The sequence below is a fragment of the Boleophthalmus pectinirostris genome, unplaced genomic scaffold (genome assembly GCF_026225935.1).
Source record: "Boleophthalmus pectinirostris isolate CB_2022bp ecotype Guang Dong unplaced genomic scaffold, ASM2622593v1 HiC_scaffold_10, whole genome shotgun sequence".
NCBI lineage: Eukaryota > Metazoa > Chordata > Actinopteri > Gobiiformes > Gobiidae > Boleophthalmus > Boleophthalmus pectinirostris.
The window spans coordinates 8,639,796-8,660,127 of NW_026570971.1; the positions used below are offsets into that span (position 1 = coordinate 8,639,796).

The 20,332-nt window shown below is 39.3% G+C and overlaps 1 protein-coding gene across 2 annotated transcripts in view; it reads right to left on the reverse strand.

Moving 5' to 3' along the window:
- The window catches only part of fermt2 (FERM domain containing kindlin 2), a 153,426-nt gene that overhangs the window by 23,710 nt on the left and 109,384 nt on the right, over positions 1-20,332 (reverse strand). For both annotated transcript variants that reach the window (XM_020920599.2, XM_020920598.2), the window contains exons 5-8: positions 9,978-10,203; positions 9,480-9,582; positions 8,945-9,052; positions 2,494-2,628 (exon numbers count right to left, since the gene is read on the reverse strand). In XM_020920599.2, coding sequence (XP_020776258.1) covers positions 2,494-2,628; positions 8,945-9,052; positions 9,480-9,582; positions 9,978-10,203 — 572 coding nt within the window. The remainder of the gene's footprint in view (positions 1-2,493; positions 2,629-8,944; positions 9,053-9,479; positions 9,583-9,977; positions 10,204-20,332) is intronic.

Consider the following 20,332-nt stretch of genomic DNA (forward strand, 5'->3'; position numbering starts at 1 on the left):
TATAAAATGTTAACCATTTCCACTCACCTCATGGTTTGGGATAATAGTTTTTTAACATTCAAAATACTGTCAGTGCATTTATTGTTGTCTCTTCTAAACAAAAGGCGCAAATATTCGGAAATAATCATGATAGCCTAATGGTAACTTAACAGAACGTTGCAGTTGTGTGAAAGAAATACTAAAATTCCATGATTTTTACAGGATTTCCATGACCGTGGGAACCCTGTAAGCCCCTACTTTTTTTTCTCAGACTTTGAACTCTGTGACTTAAACAACGATGCAGCGAATATGGACGGATGTATTTGTGTAGAAATGTTGTCAACACAGTTTATCGCCGTGTGATAAAATAAGTTATGATGCCAAATGAACATGCGTGAGTGGGATACGTCTTAATGACCAGTATACGTTAAATGCAGGTGGGTGCGTAAAAGAAACGTCTCAAACTTCAGTAGCCGGACATCCACTCATACCTGATCGATACAACTAGCCCCAACCCCGGAAGAGCCTGAAATCTGCTGAAATCCTACAAGACACTGACATGATACCAGACAGGACAGCGGCTCTTTCTGCAGGAGACATGCGCAATAGAGTGATGTAATCGTAGTACTGTTGTTTTACTGCCGTGTTACAGGCACTGTTTGGAAAAAGTATCCCATCTTGCTGTGTACCATATTTGAAGCACTAGGCGCACTGTCATAGAATGGTCTATTTTCCGAGTAAAAAAAAAACAAAAAATGAAAAAAACAGTTGGACGGGTCAGTGGGACTTTGTTTGTCGTGTTCACGGTGACTCTGGGCTTTGTTCAGTTGTGGCGTGTAAGGAGGGTGCTGTCTGGGACCGCTGGATTGTCGGCGTGTTCGCAGTGACTCAGTTGTTCAGTCGTGTCTAGAAGTGGAACATTGCACTCGCTTTTTCGGTTCGTTCCTCCGTTCCGTTCCTCGTCGGTGTGGCGTGATGAGTGTGTCTCTGGGTGTTTTTCACTGTGCAGTCGCTCTCTGGTCCGTGTGTGTTTGCGTGCGCTGCGATTGGTGCGGTTTTGTAGTTTACTGAATTCGTGCTGGGACACCTGAGCGGATTCGTGTATAGGGCGCTCTGGATTGTGGGGCTTGTCGTTTTTTTATGGGGTTAGAGGCTTAAGAGCGCACCCAATAACCCGGAAAATACGGTAAATATCTCAAGTTACAATGTGGAGACCTGTAGTTTACAAGAGCTTACAAGCACGGCCTATATATGTAACTTTCTTTTTCTTTTTTAGTCGATGCGGCTTATATTCAGGTGTGCTCAATAGTCTGGAAATTACGGTACATGGTTTACAATGTTCCCATTCTAAGTTCATTCTGTTCTAATGCTATCACTGTGAAATGGTTTTCCTCACAGCCAGAAATCATTATATTCATCACGGACAACCAACTTTAGCTCTGACAAACACTAGTGCAGTGTTTCTGTGTGGTACGTGAGCTTCATCAGGTGGTTCTTAACAACGCTTCTGTTTGTGGGTTTAGTTTAGAGTTAATTTTATCCACCTTTTTCTCCTTGTTTGGATACATTCTTGTTTAGAGCTACAGTGGAACTTAGACTTCTTTCAGACTGCATGGTTTAATGCTCAGTTTGGATTTTTTTGGTGAAATCCGATGTTTTTGCGAGGTCGTTCACATTTCCAATTAAATGTGACTTGTATGTGACTCCAGTGTGAACATTGAACGGCCCAAAAGTGTCCCGCATGTGCACTGGAGACACGATGACGTCAACTGCAGCGAGCGTCTCTGTGTTTACGGAAGTTGTCCAAACATGGACGCGAGCATTGAGCACCTGGAGATTTTAAAGTTCCTCTCGTACCGGAGCCAGAACATGAACAACTTACTTGTTTTAAGGAGGAGATTGAGAAGGAGAAGGACGAGGTTTTTGGTCGTGGTGTTTTGTGGGGCAGCGGCAGCGACGTCCGTTGAAAGGAACGTGTGGATGTGGAGACGTAGCCAAGAGTGGTGAGTGGTGATGTGCTTCACTTCAGTGACACGGAGTTCATTAACAATTTTCGCCTACTTCAGCGCAGAATAGTGACGTTTGTGGCTTGTTGATAACGTGTAGGTGGGATGAATGCGCTTTGACCGTTCAGACTGAAGTCACATGTCAAAAGATCAGATATGTATCGGTTTTAGGAGCACATATCCAAGTGTCCTGGGTCGCATTTGAAAAAATCGGATCTGTGTCGTTCAGACTGTCATTAAAAGATCAGATACAGGTCACATAGGAGGCCAAAAAAATCGGATTTGGGTCACTTCAGGCTGCAGTGTGAACGTAGCCTTATAGTCCACTTTTAGACATGGTTTAGCCCTGAATTAGACCTGGAATCGACCTTTTATAGACCTGGTGGAACTCCGAAAGCCAGATTTTTTCTTTGGTGGTACGTGGTGTGAGAAGTTTGAGAGCCACAGCTATACAAACTGTAATAATCTACTTGAAACCCTGTAGAACGTGAGTATCTTGGGGTCGTACCAGTGTGTTGGACGTCTTCCCTCCCTCTAGTGTGATCTCCAGGTCGGACAGCGCGGCGTCCACTTCGTCCACCTCCTTCTCGCTGTTGTTCAGGTGGTTGTCCGAGGACATGATGGACAGCTTGTTGATGTGGTACTGCAATGACAAAGAGAGAAACATTAACCACACGCACAGAATTCAAATAAACTGTTGCGAAACTGTGTCTTGGTGAAAAGTTATTACTCTTGGATTACGTCAGCGTTGCTTTGTTTTTGTTTTTGTTATTGTGTTAGCGACCACAGCGAGAGAAGGACGCAGATGACATTTTCGGGAGTGGTTAAAAATTAGGTCATTTTTGGGGTGGACTGTCTGAATGCATTTCAAGATGTCGGTTGCTTTGTGACTCAAATCATCAAAATGCACGGAAGAAACAAAATCGTATATAAAGCCTAAAAAATGAGAAGGAGGGTCCAGTTTCACAAAAATGACCACATCAGAAAACAGGCTGACGTCACCGTAAACGTCATCACAGCAAATCACGCTTTTATTTGTACCAAACAAAATGATGCGACTTTGCCGAATCCTACGTGTATCACTGATTGAGAAAGTGAAATTGGAGAATGAAGTTAGTACAGAAAAGGACGGTAAAAGTGGGAGTTGATAGGCAATATGGCCTTTTAAAAATTGCCATATTGTTTTTACATGAGAGCTTTAATTCCGAATAAAAATTATTTAATTCTGAATAAAAATAATTACAATCTGAATTTGAAAAAAAAATTGCTTTAAAAAGACCATGTAAACACTTAAATTTAATTCCGAATAATAATTTTCAATAGGAATTAATTCTGAAGTAAGTGGGAGGTTTATTTTTATTTTAAATCCAAATTAATTTATTCCTCTCCCCAGACGTTGAGTGGAATTAAATAAAGGCGATTTAACGTGCTTTTCCATTTAAACCTCAATTCGTAATTATTATTTCCATGTAAGCTCAAAGGAGAATATTTTAATTCCGAACTATTTAATTCCGAACAATTAATTCGGAATGAAAAAACATGTAAACATGGCCGGTAAGTGATTACAGATTGCTCAAATATGCACGAATCACTCCAAATACAACTTTGAGAGGTTAAATAAAAACAACTATAACAAGGTTAAAAGCTGTACAAATAAACCGTTTTAAATCAAATATAGCTTTTACTGATAACAACTGTAATGGTGATTTATTCTTAATTACAAAAACATCATCTCCCGTTTATTTATATTATAATTTAGATGGCCAGCTAATCTTAAACCCTAAACAACAACCAAAGTTATTACAGACGGACGGTAAAAGCAGGAGTTGATCAGCAATGTCATTTTGAAATTAAGTGTTTAAAGATTGCTCAAACATGTTCAAATCACTCTAAATACAACATTGAGGGTGTAAATGATAAGAAGAAAAAACTATAACAAGGTTAAATGCTCTAAAAAGTCAATTTTGCAGAAGAGGTCTGCTTTAAAATCTATAAACTTGACTTATCTATGTTCCCAGATACAAGGTAAACAGTTTCAAATCAAATATAGCTTTTACTGATAACAATTGTAATGGTGATTTATTCTTAATTACAAAAACATCATCTCCCGTTTATTTATATTATAATTTAGATGGCCAGTTAATCTTAAACCCTAAACAACAAAATTAGTACAGAAAAGTGGGCATATACCAGGGACGGTAAAAGCAGGAGTTGATCAGCAATGTCATTTTGAAAATAAGCGTTTAAAGATTGCTCAAACATGTACAAATCACTCCAAATGATAAAAATAAACAACAATAACAAGGTTAAACGCTCTAAAAAGTCCATTTTGCAGAAGAGGTCTGCTTTAAAATCTATAAACCTGACTTATCTATGTTCCCAGATACAAGGTAAACAGTTTTAAATCAAATATTTTACTGATAACAACTGTAATGGTGATTTATTCTTAATTACAAAAACATCATCTCCCGTCTATTTATATTCAAGGTTCCCACTCTTTTTCACTGACAAAATTTCAAAACTTTTCCATGACCTAAAGTGAATTTTCCATGACTTTACGGCACTTACATGTGTAGAATTGATCAGACTTTTAGGGCTAAATATGAAATGTGAACCCTTTCCACTCACCTTATGGTTTGGTTTTATAGTTTTTAACATTCAAAATACTGTCAGTGCATTTATTGTCGTCTCTTATTTAAAAAAAAGGCGCATACGTTCGGAAATAATCATAATAGCCTAATGATAACTTGACATTTTCAATTTCCATGACTTTCCCAGGAAGTCCATGACCGTGGGAACCCTGTATATTATCGTTTAGATGGTCAGCTAATCTTAAACCCTAAACAACACAAAAAAAAACCCTACATCAACAAAAAAACTTACGCTTCGTCAACAAAATTCCAACTAAATTTTTATTCAGTTAATATTTCTGCTCATTGTGCCGTGTCACCACTTATAAAAACTCATTTGACTGTGATAATTACCGTAATAAATACCAAAATTCTTGTGATTCGTTTACAAGTTTAGGATTAGCAACGTGCACCTTTTTGGACAATTATCCGCGCAGATAAACAAACATGTGCTGCGAGGCGGACCGTATGTTCTCAGGACGCTAACGAGCTATAAACATTTTTTACTAGCGACATGTGCCGGTCGAGCTAACAAAGGAGAATCATCCGTCGGGGTTCGTTACTGTAAGGGCCTAGCGTATTTCCTGCTCGCTGCGTCAGACACTAAATAAGACCTGTTGACAAATGGTATTTATAATGTCGACCCCCCACCCGGGCGGCGATACGCGAATGAACAGCTGCGCGCAGGATGAGATATGTCGGAGTGGCTGGATAGAGATATTCAGACGGTCACGGGAGGCTAACGGGAAGCTAACGGGAGGCTAGGCTAACAGAATGTGGGACAAAGGGCTCGGCTCTAGGTTTACGGCGTTTAGCTCGTCACCGGAGCCGCCGAAATGTGTCAAAGTCAAACGTGAAGAGAATAGACACGTTTATATATCAATTTTTTTAACTTGTGTGAAGTCATAACACTGTTTACATTTAATATTATTGTTAAATACTGATTATTTACAATGGAACAACATTTTCACTCTTTTTCACTGACAAAATTTCAAAACTTTTTCAAGACTTAAGTAAATTTTCCATGACTTTACGGCACCTATATGTGAAGAATTTATCAAACTTTTAGGGCTAAATATGAAATGTTAACCCTTTCCACTCACCTTATGGTTTGGTATTATTATATATTAAACTATTATTTTAGTTTTTTTAACATTCAAAATACTGTCAGTGCATTTACTGTCGTCTTTAAACAAAAGGCGCAGACGTTCGGAAATAATCATAATAGTCTAATGAGAACTTCACAGAACGCTGTAGTTGTGTGAAAGAGATACTAAAATGCCATGGCTTTTCCAAATCTTTCACTGAATTCACAAATTTCCATGACTTTTCCAGGATTTCCAGGGTTCCAGGATTCCAGGATTTACCTTTTTTACGACCTCCGTTTGTGGAACAGTCTGCCTGAGGATCTGAGGTCCACTGCGAGTGTTCATATTTTTAAAAGTAAACCCAAACCGTATCTTTTTAATTTAGCTTTTAATTGAAACTTATACCCGTTTTAACTTAAATTATTATTATTATTATTATTGTATTTATTTTAAATTAAATTATCATTACTATTTTACTTAGTCTCCATCTAATTTTAGCTCTCTATTTTTATTTTTACTACAACCTTTAGGAGATTTATATTTATGTTTCTGTTTAAATTGTTGTATATATGGATGAAACAATGGGGTGTAAAAATGTAAAATGTTACCTAGTCCCTGTAACTCTTAACCACCATTTAGTTGAATGTTGAAAGCAAGTTCTATTTCAGAAGGAGAATGGATTCGTTTCAAAGCTGCAGTAAGATTTTGGTCCGAAATACATTGGGAAAACATGATTTTTTTTTTGGTAATTTTGGTTGTTTTTATTGCCCATAAAAAACTGCTTTTTGTTATCGTTGTTATAGTTGTAAATCTTCCATGGAAAAGTTTATTTTAAGATGGAATCATGCAGGCCACCTCCAGAAAGTTGCATACTGTAGCTGTCAAAAACGTTGTAAATTTTCACTTGAATTTTCTCTATGTTCATGTGTGAAGTTCTCATTCTTGCATACTGTACCTTTAAAATCAGATATTATTGCAAATCTGTCCATCAATTTACAATTTATTTTTGAGCCTCTCAATTGAAAAATCTATTACCGGTAATTCTGTCATCCCTATTATTCTATACAGATGGTCATACAGGATTTATCTTTTAGGCCCATGTCACAGCAACTATTCTGTTCCTTTAGCCTTCTACTCGCAAACAAATCCAAAATGTAATAACAATTTACAGATTAATACATAGATAGGGTGACCAGATTTTCAAAATAAAAAACTGGGACACTTTAGGTTAGGAATTCTTGGTAATAATAAAATAAAAAAGTGTGTAATTAAAGGGCCCATCTCATGCAAAATCAACTTTTCAGAGCTTTCTACCTTCTAAGAGTGATGTGTGAGCCTTGCATGTGTCTCCGAAGTGGTTTTTAGATTGATTTGGCGTTTTTTTTTTTTTAACAAATTGCAGCGTATTTCTGCCACAGTCCCACGTGACAACGATCTAAAGCAGCTACAACGATGACGCGGCAGCTACAACTATGACGCATTTGACGTCGCAGAAGGCGCTTCACGATGCAAGTCCGTATAGTCACATTTTCTTTGTGTTTTGGTCATTTTAAAGCAGCTGTTCTGTATTTTACCTAAAAAAAAAAGTCAATATAACCTTCTCTTTATCACTGGCAGGTATAAAATTGGTCAAAAAGAGGGACACTTTGGACATTTCTCGTGTAAAACTGGGACAAATCAATGGTTTTGGATAAATCTACAAAGACACAGGGCTCAAAACTGGGACCACTATATCTAAATAAAGTCATATTATCATAGCCCAGGAAACAAAAAAAAGGCAAAAATAGTTTTCCATTTTCTACCAATTTACTGTCCACGTTTTCCCAGCAGACATTTGGACTCTATGGAGCCACCGTAGTCACCGTACCATATATCCATTTGCAGATTTGTAAAACACGGACTTCCCAAACAGCGCATCACGTTTACTCACATCCTGTTTAAATCTGCAGCCCGTAGTGAAACCCGACCCCTGCCCTGTTAACTAAGCCTGCCCACTGACTCATAACAGCGACAAACGTGCTAACAGACAGGTAGCAACAGCTCGGATTAGCGTCTCTGTGAAGTCCGCTGCAACGGGAGACACTTCGGCGTAACTCTACACACATCACGTCCACCGTAGTGTCAGGACGGCCTAGGTAGGAATGCTCCTCTCCGGTCTACGGGGGTGTCTGCGGGTCTCTGTGGGGGTGTCTGGGTGGGGTGGGTGGTCCTGGACTATAATTACCCCCGCGGTGAGGACAGGGTGGCGTCCCAAGGTCTTGGCACCAGGGCTTTATGGAGGGAAAAAATAGCAAGGGTCACCACCCCTCGGAGGACAGCGAGAGGGGCTAGCATCTTCTCCAGTGGCAAAATGAGTCACATACAGGAAAACGGAATTCTGTCAACTGGGCAAAAGTTCAGTGACTCGTCCAAGAGGCTTCTTCAGTTCTGACAGGGTCATGGAACTCATTGACTTACATAATTGGCTTGAAGGAAGGAGCCAGCTACTCTGAAACTCAACAACTCTAGTTGTTTACAGGAAGGAGAATCTGTTATTAAGTCCATTTAATGACCATTGCATGATCGTTCAAGCCCCTAATGATTTCCATGCTATAATTTTTAAGCTGTTTTTATGCTGTATTCAACTTTATGCCAAAAAATAAAGCACGTTTTTTTCATTAACTGGACTGTAAAAACTAGAAAAACCTGTGTCCTTCCTCTGAGCGGGCTTGCATCTTCACCAAACCTGACTTTTATTTAGCCTGGAGCAGAGACTCCTACTTGTTTCCAGAGAAAAGTTTTTTCTTTGGTTATAATCTTCCACAGCATGAAGCATTTAAATTGAGTCATGCAGATCATGTGCCACCTCCAGAAAGTTACATAATGTAGCTTTAAGTGCAAATGTGGCAGCAGTACTTATAATTCTAGCCATGCGACTTATACTTGAGTACAGATTGTCACTTCTCTGTCCACCGCTGATGCACATGATCATGTTTCTCACACTTTGTTCAACACTATTTAAGTGCTTCTCCTGCAGAATCGTCCTCGTGGCCAGCAGCCATTCTAATTCATTAGGGAGAAGATGAGAGGGATCAGTGCCCACTGGCTCAGGAAACCCTGACAGAGTCTGACTCTGCACTTCTGCTCCAGTAAAACCCTGAGCTCCTGGACCAACCTTCTGCAAACCTCATCTCCTCCTCCTCCTCCTCCTCCCTGAGCTCCAAACCTCATCTCCTCCTCCTCCCTGAGCTCCTGGACCAACCTGCAGAGCTGCAAACATCATCATCTCCTCCTCCGTGCACTCGATCTCCTCCAGAAGAATGGCCCACTTGGCCTGCTCGTACAGCTGGTTCACTCGGATGGCATCGTACTGGAGAAGAAGACATGCAAAGGGTCACAAATGTATACGAATATAATATTCATATTAAACATTTTGAAGCTTGTTGGGGGCTAATCTCAGTCTGTTTCTGAAACAAACAAAAAAAAGTTTTTCAACTTAAAACAACTAAATTACAGACATTAGTACCACACAGCTCTTAGCTGCTACTGTACCTAAATATTTCTATATATTATTGGCATGTATATAATATTTTCGGGGGGAAATCCAAGAAATTTTACTTCTATCAATCACCTTCACTGTAATCATTGCCTCTTAAGTTGCTAGCACCTACTGTATTGTTAAGGAGCTAGTTGGTTTTATTTGTCTTAAAGCTCTGAACTTGTAGAATGCAGAGAGGAGGACCTGAGAGGAGAACATGGGAGGAGAACATGAGAGGAGAACATGGGAGGAACAGTACCTTGGGGTTGAGGTCGAAGAAGCTGTGGTATTTGAACCTCAACAGGAGCACCTCGTTCTCCTTCACATCCTGCTCCATCAGAGAACGAGACGAGTCCAACCACCTGCAGAAAGACAAAAGCACGAGTGCTGTTGGACATAGGAACATTTTGATGTTGCCAAAACAGCATGTTAACATAAATAAATCAGTCTTGCAATGTTATCATTGAAATATGATACTTCAGCACTTTACAGCTAGTTTAAACCAACTGGATTTCAACATTGAGACTCATGTGATGCTCAGTCTGCTCTACGATTGGATAGTCATCTAGAAAACCAAAACAACTTGGCCATTATGTCCAATGTTTTTGTCATTTAGAATAATAAATATTGTGATAATAATTGATATGAACATGCTCAGGTCAAGTTCATGGAATTTAAAATTTGTGTAGACTACGGTTCCTTTAAAATTGGCTTCATATGTTCTATCTCCCTACATATGAGCAGACTTTAGACTCACCCCTGGTTGATCTTGGCCTTGTCCAGCAGTGACTGGGGCTTGTAAAGTTTGACCAGTGTGTCCGGTGTGGAGATGGGCTGGCTCACTGCGAGGATGCCGGGGTTTCCTTCAGAGAGAGGACTGTCCCCGAACCAGGCTGAGGTGGGCGAGAGGGGACTGCCGTCACGAGAGTCGTACGTGGGAGTCATGGTCTTACTGTACAGGCCCGGGCTGGAGTAGATGCTCCCTGAGGACACAAGCAGAGACAAATAAAGAGTCAGTGAGATTCAATGAGAGCCAGTGAGAGCCTGCAAGAGTCCGAGAGAGTCAGCGAGAGTCTGGCAAGAGTCCGGCAAGAGTCCGAAAGAGTCCGAAAGAGTCCGAGAGAGTCCGAAAGAGTCAGCGAGAGTCAGCGAGAGTCCGAGAGAGTCAGCGAGAGTCAGCGAGAGTCAGCGAGAGTCCGGCACAAGTCTGAAAGAGTCTGAGAGAGTCAGCAAGGGTCCGCAAGAGTCCGCAAAAGACTCAATGAAAACTACTGAAAGCCACTGAGAGTCCAAGTGAGTCAGCGAGAGTCAGTGAGAGTCCGCAACAGTCAGCAAGAGTCCACAAGAGTCAATGAAAACCACTGAGAGCCACTGAGAGTCCGAGAGAGTCAGTGAGAATCTGCAAGAGTCCACAAGAGTCCACAAGCTTCCACAAAAGAGTCAGTGAGAGCCAGTGAGTGTCTGCAAGAGCTCGCAAGAGTCAGTGAGAGTCCGCAAAAGAGTCCGCAAGAGTCTGCAAGAGTCATCGAGAGTCCACAGGAGTCCACAAGAGTCATCAAGAGACCACAAGTGTCCGCAAAAGAGTCAATAAGAGCCAGTGAGAGTCCTCAAAAGTCCGAGAGAGTCAGCGAAAGTCAGCGAGAGTCTGTGAGAATCAATGGTAGGGACAAGGACACCCGTGCAATGGATCAGATGGGAGGCAGTACATGGCAGTTATTCACATGCACTTTTTTGTGTTTGTCTACAGGAAATATAAAGTTTGATTTGCATCTGGGGGTGACAGGTTAGTGTTAGGTGCACCTGTCTGTATGTTTTGTGTAAGTGCATTACACATCTGTAGAGCTGTCACACGTCACTCATTCATATGGTTTACTGAAAACTCAGCTGCATAAAAAAGGTGAATGAATAAAAGACTTGTGAGGAAACGAATATCCCACCGAGTTTGTACAGGGTGACAAATACAAACCAACACAATATATTAAATTAAAGTTTTAGCCTTTTCTAACTCCAAAGTAGTTGAGTAATTATATGAGTTAAATATAACAGTAAAATAAATACACTAATTTGCAAAGTAATTTGTTATTGATTAAATATTGACGTGCTTCCCAAAAATCACAGCACGTTACTGTAAAAACTGTCTTAATATAATAGAAAAATGTCCATATATTATTTTTTGACAATATTGCCCAAACCCAGCCTTGAAGTTGTGTATGAGAAAGTAAAATTGGACATAAAATTGTCATATTTTACTTAAACAAACCACTCACAAACATTCTTACACTAGTCTAAGCAGATACTGGATGAACTATGAGTAAAGTGTCTTGCCCAACGACACGACCACAATGAGAGTTACTGTATTTGTAAGACAGATTCCGTTACTGATTTAGCAGGAGTAAATTTAACCACGAAACTGTAAAAAGGGAAGAGAAAAAAAAAACAAAAAACAAACATGACTTTGTTGCTAAGTTTCGCCAGCACATGACCGGGCCACATGATCCACAACAGAACCAGTGTCACACACACAAACCTGCAGGAATCCACTACACAACAACACGACACCACAACACAACAACACTACACAACAACACTACACAACAACACTACACAACAACACTACACAACACAACACAACACTACACAACAACACGACACACAACACAACAACACTACACAACAACACTACACAAACAACAACACAACAACACTACACAACACACACAACACACAGAGACACTCCCACTGAGAGACAGAGGGAGAGAGAGAGAGAGGGAAAAAAGGAAGAGAAAGAGAAAGTGTAAGAGGGAGAGGGTAAGAAAGAGACACAGAGAGAAACAGAGAGGGAGAGAAAAGAAAGTGGGGGGAGAGAGAGAGACAGTAGGGAGGCAGAGAGACAGACCAAGAGAGGGAGAATAGAAGAGAAGCAAGAGAGGCAAAATAGAGAATAGAGAGAGACAGAGAGAGAGGGAGAGAAGTGAGATAGAGAGAGAGATAGATAGATAGATAGATAGATAGAGATAGAGATAGATAGAGATAGATAGAGATAGATAGATAGACAGATAGATAGATAGATAGAGATAGATAGATAGATAGATAGATAGATAGATAGAGCACAGTGAGAGAGAGAATAATAGTGAGATAGAGAATAGAGAGAGGAAGCATAGTGAGAAACAGAAAAGTGAAAGAGAGAGAGCATAATGAGAGAGAGAGAAGTGAGAGAGAGATAGAGATAGATAGATAGAATAATAATAAGATAGAGAGATAGAGGGAGGGAGCATATTGAGAAACAAAAGTGAAAGAGAGAGAGAGCATAATGAGAGAGAGAGAATAGTGAGAGAGAGAGAGAGAATAGTGAGTGAAAGAGAAGTGAGATAGAGAGATAAGTGAGATAGAGAGAGCATAGTGAGAGAGAGAATAATAGTGAGAGAGAATAGAGAGAGAGAGAGAGCGCATAGTGAGAAACAGACAAGTGAAAGAGAGCATAATGAGATAGAGAGAATAGTGAGAGAGAGAGAGAAGTGAGAGAGTGAGAGGGAGGGAGCATAGTGAGATAGCGAGAGAAAAGTGATAGAAAATAGTGAGAGAAGGGAGAGAGAGAGAGAGAGAACAGAGAGAATAGTATGAGAGAGAGAATAGTGAGAGAGAAAACAGTGAGACAGAGAGAAAGAAGAGAGAGAAAAAATGCAAGAAGAAAGAGACAAGAGAGAGAGAGAGAGAAGACTGAGGGAGGAAAACACAGACAGAAGAGGGAGAGAAAGGGACATAGATAAAGAGACTGAGAGAAGCAGAGAGAGGGAGAAATAGAGTGGAAAAAGCGAGGGAGGGACCTGGAGAGAGAAGAGGAAGAGAGACAGAGGAAGACGGCTACGCTTCAAAACCTGGATGTCGTCAAACTTGTAAACAAAAGAGTCTTGCATTTCCTGCTTGTTGCTTTGTTTATTTTGGTCCACATCCCGCCCCACCCCTTTCTCTCTCTCTCTCCGTCTCTCTCTCTCTCTCTCTCTCTCCGTCTCTCTCTCTCCGTCTCTCTCTCTCCGTCTCTCTCTCTCCGTCTCTCTCTCCGTCTCTCTCTCCGTCTCTCTCTCGATTTCCCTGTCTCTCTCTCTACACTAAATCACTCCAGAACCAGGAAGTGAGAGTAGCGTTCGGGGTCATGAGAAATGGGTGCAAACAGGGCCACCCAAGTCTGAGCTCAGTCTGTTATTTAGAGGAACTCTGGGTGTTTTTAAAGCCGCGGGTCAAAGGTCAGAGAGAGTACGACTTTTTCATATCCGCTCCTTCAAAGTGTCAAATTGTACTGAGGAATATTTAAGGTTTACAGTAAAACTATTTTCATTTTTGGAGAAATTTTAATAGTGTTTTGTACGGTCCAGTGGTTTTGGAAACTTCTTGTTCCATTTCATAGAGACTGACGAGTCACGGGGCCCTTTTTCGAAACACATACTGTATATTAAATTTAAAAAAATAAAGAAAATAAATAAAGAAATAAAGAAACGATTCCCATAATATGTGTAAAATGCCCTCAGTCGTCCAGGTAGAATCCATGGAAAAAAAGAGAAATTCAATTTGTCAGCTGGACAAAAGTTTATTTTGTTCGAATTAATTTAATTTCTCCTTTTGCCATGGTGGGAGGAAGAGAGAGACAGAAGAGAGAGGCTGAAAGAAGAGTGAGAAAAAGAGTAGAGTGAAAGTTGAGAAAGAGAAAGAAGAGGAAGGGAGAGTAGAGACACTTAGGGCAAGAGAGGGAGGTATAAAGAAGAGGACGACAAAGAGAAAAGAGAGACAAGGAGAGAGACAAAAAAGGGAAGGAGGGAAACAGAAATTGAGACATAGAGAAGAGAGAGAGGGAGGCAGAGAGATAGAGAAGAGAGGAAGAGAGAGTAAGAGCGAGAAGGAGAGAGTATGTGTGTAGGAGAGAGACAGAGAGAGAAATAGAGAGAACAAAATGGGAGGAGGAGACAGAAGAGGGAGAATAGAAAAGAAGCAAGAGAGGCAAAAGTGAGAGAGAGAAGGAGGCAAAAGAAAAAGAGTGAGAAAATAGAACAGAGTGAAAGTAAAATGTGTAAAATCCTCTCAGTCGTCCAGGTAGAATCCATGGCAAAAAAATAAAATTCAATTTGTCAACTGGACAAAAGTTTGGTCGAATTATTTTGGAAACTGAATTGAAATTGAATTTCTGCTTTTGCCATAGTGGGAGGAAGAGAGAGACTCAAGAGAGAGGCTGAGAGAAAGAGTGAGAAGAAGAGTAGAATGAAAGTAAGAGATAGAAGAGGGAGGGAGAGGAGAGAGAATGGCGTAAAGAAGAGAAAGACAAAGAATAGAGAGAGAGAGACATCGAGAGACAAAAAAGGGAAGGAGGGAAACAGAAAATGAGACATACAAAAGAGAGAGAGTGAGTCCGAGAGAGGGAGAAAAGAGAAAGAGAGAGTAAGAGCGAGAGAAAGTAAGAAAGGAGAGGAAATATGTGTGAGAGAGAAATAGAGAGGGAGAGAGAACAAAATGGGAGAAGACAGAAGAGACAGACCAAGAGAGTGAGAATAGAAAAGACGCAAGAGGTGAGAGAGGGAAGGAGGAGGAAGAAAAAGAGTGAGAAATAGAATAGAGTGAAAGTGAAATGTGTAAAAAAAGAGAAATTCAATTTGTCAACTGGACAAAAGTTTATTTTGTTATTATTTTTGGATGAGCTGCGAAACATTGACAAAAACCCAGTTGACAAATTTAATTTCTGCTTTTGCCATAGAGGGAGGAAGAGAGAGACACAAGAGAGAGGCTGAGAGAAAGAGTGAGAAGAAGAGTAGAATGAAAGTAAGAGATAGAAGAGGGAGGGAGAATAGAGAGAATGGCATAAAGAAGAGAAAGACAAAGAGAATAAAAAGAAAGAGAGACATCGAGAGACAAAAAAGGGAAAGAGGGAACATAGAAGAGAGAGAGAGGGAGGGAGGGAGTAAGAGGGAGGAAGAAAAGAGGAAGAGAGAGTAAAAGCAAAAGGGAGAGAGTAAGAAAGAGACACAGAGAGGGAGTGTGTGTAGGAGAGAGACAGAGAGAGAAATAGAGAGGGAGAGAGAGAACAAAATGGGAGGAGGAGACAGAAGAGGGAGAATAGAAAAGAAGCAAGAGAGGCAAAAGTGAGAGAGAGAAGGAGGCAAAAGAAAAAGAGTGAGAAAAATAGAACAGAGTGAAAGTAAAATGTGAAAATCCTCTCAGTGTCCAGTAGAATCCATGGCAAAAAAAAATAATAATTCAATTTGTCAACTGGACAAAAGTTTGGTCGAATTATTTTGGAAACTGAATTTCTGCTTTTGCCATAGTGGGAGGAAGAGAGAGACTCAAGAGAGAGGCTGAGAGAAAGAGTGAGAAGAAGAGTAGAATGAAAGTAAGAGATAGAAAGAGGAGGGAGAGGAGAGAGAATGGCATACAGAAGAGAAAGACAAAGAATAGAGAAAGAGAGACATCGAGAGACAAAAAAGGGAAGGAGGGAAACAGAAAATGAGACATACAAAAGAGAGAGAGTGAGTCCGAGAGAGGAGAAAAAGAGGAGAGAGAGTAAGAGCGAGAGAGAGTAAGAAAGAGACAGAGAGAGGGAATTTGTGTGAGAGAGAAATAGAGAGGGAGAGAGAACAAAATGGGAGAAGACAGAAGAGACAGACCAAGAGAGTGAGAATAGAAAAGACGCAAGAGGTGAGAGAGGGAAGGAGGAGGAAGAAAAAGAGTGAGAAATAGAATAGAGTGAAAGTGAAATGTGTAAAAAAAGAGAAATTCAATTTGTCAACTGGACAAAAGTTTATTTTGTTATTATTTTTGGATGAGCTGCGAAACATTGACAAAAATCCAGTTGACAAATTTAATTTCTGCTTTTGCCATAGAGGGAGGAAGAGAGAGACTCAAGAGAGAGGCTGAGAGAAAGAGAGTGAGAAAAAGAGTAGAATGAAAGTAAGAGATAGAAGAGATAAAGAAGAGAAAGACAAAGAGAATAAAAAGAAAGAGAGACATCGAGAGACAAAAAAGGGAAAGAGGGAACATAGAGAAGAGAGAGAGGGAGGCAGAGAGACAGAAAAGAGAGTGAGTAAGAGGGAGGAAGAAAAGAGGATGAGAGAGTAAAAGCAAAAGGGAGAGAGTAAGAAAGAGACACAGAGAGGGAGTGTGTGTAGGAGAGAGACAGAGAGAGAAACAGAGAGAGAGAGAGAACAAAATGGGAGGAGACAGAAGAGGGAGAATAGAAAAGAAGCAAGAGAGGCAAAAGTGAGAGAGAGAAGGAGGCAAAAGAAATGAGTGAGAAAAATAGAACAGAGTGAAAGTAAAATGTGTAAAATCCTCTCAGTCGTCCAGGTAGAATCCATGGCAAAAAAAATAATAATTCAATTTGTCAACTGGACAAAAGTTTGGTCGAAATTATTTTGGAAACTGAATTGAAATTGAATTTCTGCTTTTGCCATAGTGGGAGGAAGAGAGAGACTCAAGAGAGGCTGAGAGAAAGAGTGAGAAGAAGAGTAGAATGAAAGTAAGAGATAGAAGAGGGAGGGAGAGGAGAGAGAATGGCATAAAGAAGAGAAAGACAAAGAATAGAGAAAGAGAGACATCGAGAGACAAAAAAGGGAAGGAGGGAAACAGAAAATGAGACATACAAAAGAGAGAGAGGGAGGCAGAGAGATAGAGAAGAGAGTGAGTCCGAGAGAGGAGAGAAAGAGAAAGAGAGAGTAAGAAAGAGACAGAGAGAGGGAATATGTGTGAGAGAGAAATAGAGAGGGAGAGAGAACAAAATGGGAGAAGACAGAAGAGACAGACCAAGAGAGTGAGAATAGAAAAGACGCAAGAGGTGAGAGAGAGAAGGAGGAAGAAAAAGAGTGAGAAATAGAATAGAGTGAAAGTGAAATGTGTAAAAAAAAGAGAAATTCAATTTGTCAACTGGACAAAAGTTTATTTTGTTATTATTTTTGGATGAGCTGCGAAACATTGACAAAAACCCAGTTGACAAATTTAATTTCTGCTTTTGCCATAGAGGGAGGAAGAGAGAGACTCAAGAGAGAGGCTGAGAGAAAGAGAGTGAGAAAAAGAGTAGAATGAAAGTAAGAGATAGAAGAGGGAGGGAGAATAGAGAGAATGGCATAAAGAAGAGAAAGACAAAGAGAATAAAAAGAAAGAGAGACATCGAGAGACAAAAAAGGGAAAGAGGGAACATAGAGAAGAGAGAGAGGGAGGGAGGGAGTAAGAGGGAGGAAGAAAAAAAGAGGAAGAGAGAGTAAAAGCAAAAGGGAGAGAGTAAGAAAGAGACACAGAGAGGGAGTGTGTGTAGGAGAGAAACAGAGAGAGAGAGAGAACAAAATGAAAGGAGAAGACAAAAAAGAAGAGAGAGACCAAGAGAGGGAGAATAATAAAAAAGCAAGAGAGGCAAAGGTGGGAGAGAGAAGGAGGCAAAAGAAAAAGAGACTGAAAAAAAAATAGACTGAGAAGTGAAATGTGTAAAATCCCTCAGTCGTCCAGGTAGAATTCAGGGCAAAAGGAGAAATTCAATTTGTCAGTTTGGTCGAATTATTTTGGATGAGCTGAGAAACGTTGACAAAAATCCAGTTGACAAATTGAATTTTTTTTTTTTTTTTTTTTACCATAGATTTCCACAATGAAAATAAATAAATGATTAACTTGACACGAACACTAACCTGACAAGAGAAAAAATATTTATACATACACAAAAAACTGACAAAAAGTTATATATTTTTGTTTCATGTCATTGTATTTAATTAATTCTTTTAACTTTTTCCACTGACTAAGAGTGTTTCAAGAATTCACATTATCACTTCAAAGATTCGGCAAAACGCATGTGAATTCAAAAAGCTGCAAAATCGTGGCGTATATTCAGATATTTTTAAATGTTCCAAATTCCATTACAAAGTCGTATCTGTGTAGCCTACTCACATTTTTAGTAAGGCAGAGTTGGAGCGTTATTTATAGCTTCACTCTAATTTGAAATCCTATTATTTTGAACTCCCAGATTCAGACTTGGACTCCCCTGGACTCCCACTCTGTCTCTCATGAGGGAGTGACGCTTCAGACCACCACAGCTGGTACGTCCACATGACCCGTTACACGACTCATTTCACTAAAAGATCGTTAACATCCTTAGAGTGAAAGACGATGATGTTGTGCTTGTGTCTGATATAGTTATAAACTATGACACTCGTGGATCATTGTTATAATTTGGACATTTTAAATCGTAATAGTCGTGTAAAGCAACTCAAAGGTTCTACAGACATGTCATTGATCAGCCTGAAATGTTCCACAATATGACATTAAACAGCTCTTTAATTACAGGTGGTTTTTTTGTTGTTGTTTTTTTTACTCAAAAATACACAAACAGGCATTCTGACTGTGAGCAAGGGTCGCCTCTCCACAGATCTGACCTGTAAATTGGTCTGGTTTGGTCTCCTTGAAGATAGAAAGGTTTAATGTGTCATATTACAAAAAAAAAAAAAAAAACCTCCACAGAGAAAAGTGTTTGACGGACCCTTCATGTTAGAAAAAATCGCAGTTTCTAACGGGAGATGAAGTTGCCGTAAATGTCCTCACAACAAAGAGTCCGCACGTCCGATGGAAACTGCAGAGCTTTTTTTTTTCACCCATTTGTACCAAATCCTACGTGTATCACTGATTTAACAAATGGGTCCGGTCAAGCGGTAACGGAGGGAAACAGGGGCAGATTTTTTACATTCAAATGTCTCTTATTCAGAAACTAGAGGGACTATTGAAATAAGTAAAGTATCAGAATGTAGGAAAGAGTTACACTCCAACAGGGTCAAGTTAAACCTGTGATATTCTTTCAAGTTGTTGACAAAAAAATGTAAAAACTCAAGTCGGTAACGGAGGGAATGAAATATGCAGCACTTTTTGGGCAATAAATACAAACAGTGATAACTCTTGGTTCTCACTTACATATCCTTAACAAACTGGTTTGAATATTTGCTTCATATAGTTTTCTACCATATGGTACAAGATTAGGTTGAAAAACCTCTTACTTTTTGACTAATGAGAATTTTTATTAAGAAAAGTCATGGTAACGGAGGGAAAATTGTTCAAACAAGTAGAAGGTGCAGGATTTTACATAATTTGTCGCCTTTTTTCTTCTGAAATACTTTAATATTACTTCAAAATGAAAGGAAACTATTTCTATAAAATATGTCAGTCCTTCCAAGCAAATTTTTATCATTTTAAATTCATTTAAATATCATTTTATCATTTTTTTTTTTTAAATCATGTACCTTCATCAACAGTTCAAAGATTGAATAACACAAGGTATTGATATTGATTGATATTGATGAAATACATCCATTTATTTACATGATTTTTGGGTCTTTGAAATTTGGGAAATAATTTTTGTTCCATGTTTCATACATGGTCTGTTTAAAATGTATGTAACTTTAGAACCAAAAATGGTACAGAAAAAAGGTCAACAGTTTCATAAACTAGAGTACATATGTATCTGTTCAATACATTTTTATATCAGATGCATTAACTTGAATTTTTGGCCTTGCTGTTTACTTCTGCTTGACCGGGCCTAAATAAAACTGGAGCACAAAGCGAGTACAGAGCAGTGGGTGTTTAACAGTGGGGGTGTGCAAAAAAAAAAAATCTAAATATCGATATATCGTATTGTTTAATGTGATGATACAGTATCGTGAGCTGCTGTATCGATGTATCGCCAAGAGTATTTTTTGGTATATTTTACTCAGTTATTTTGTTACAGCGCCACAGTTTTGTTGCTTCTTTAGAGGACGAAATGCATTTATGAGTCACATTTGACATTTTCACTGTTTTGATGACTGAAATGTTTATATTTCATGTTCACTTTGCACAAGAAGTGGTTTAACAAAGACTTTTAGTATCACAGCCATCATTTAGACTTTTTTATTTTTATTTTTTTAAATCAAATCAATTTGAAATATATCGTATTGAATTGAAAGTGCACTGTATCGAGATCTGTATCGTATCGTACCAGCCCTCTTTACCATTGGTGGTGAAAACAGGGATTGACTGACAAAACGGCGTCTTGAAAATAATGCACAAATCACTCCAAATACAAGTAAAATGAGTAAAATGAGTAAAATGATGAAGGAAAACAATTAT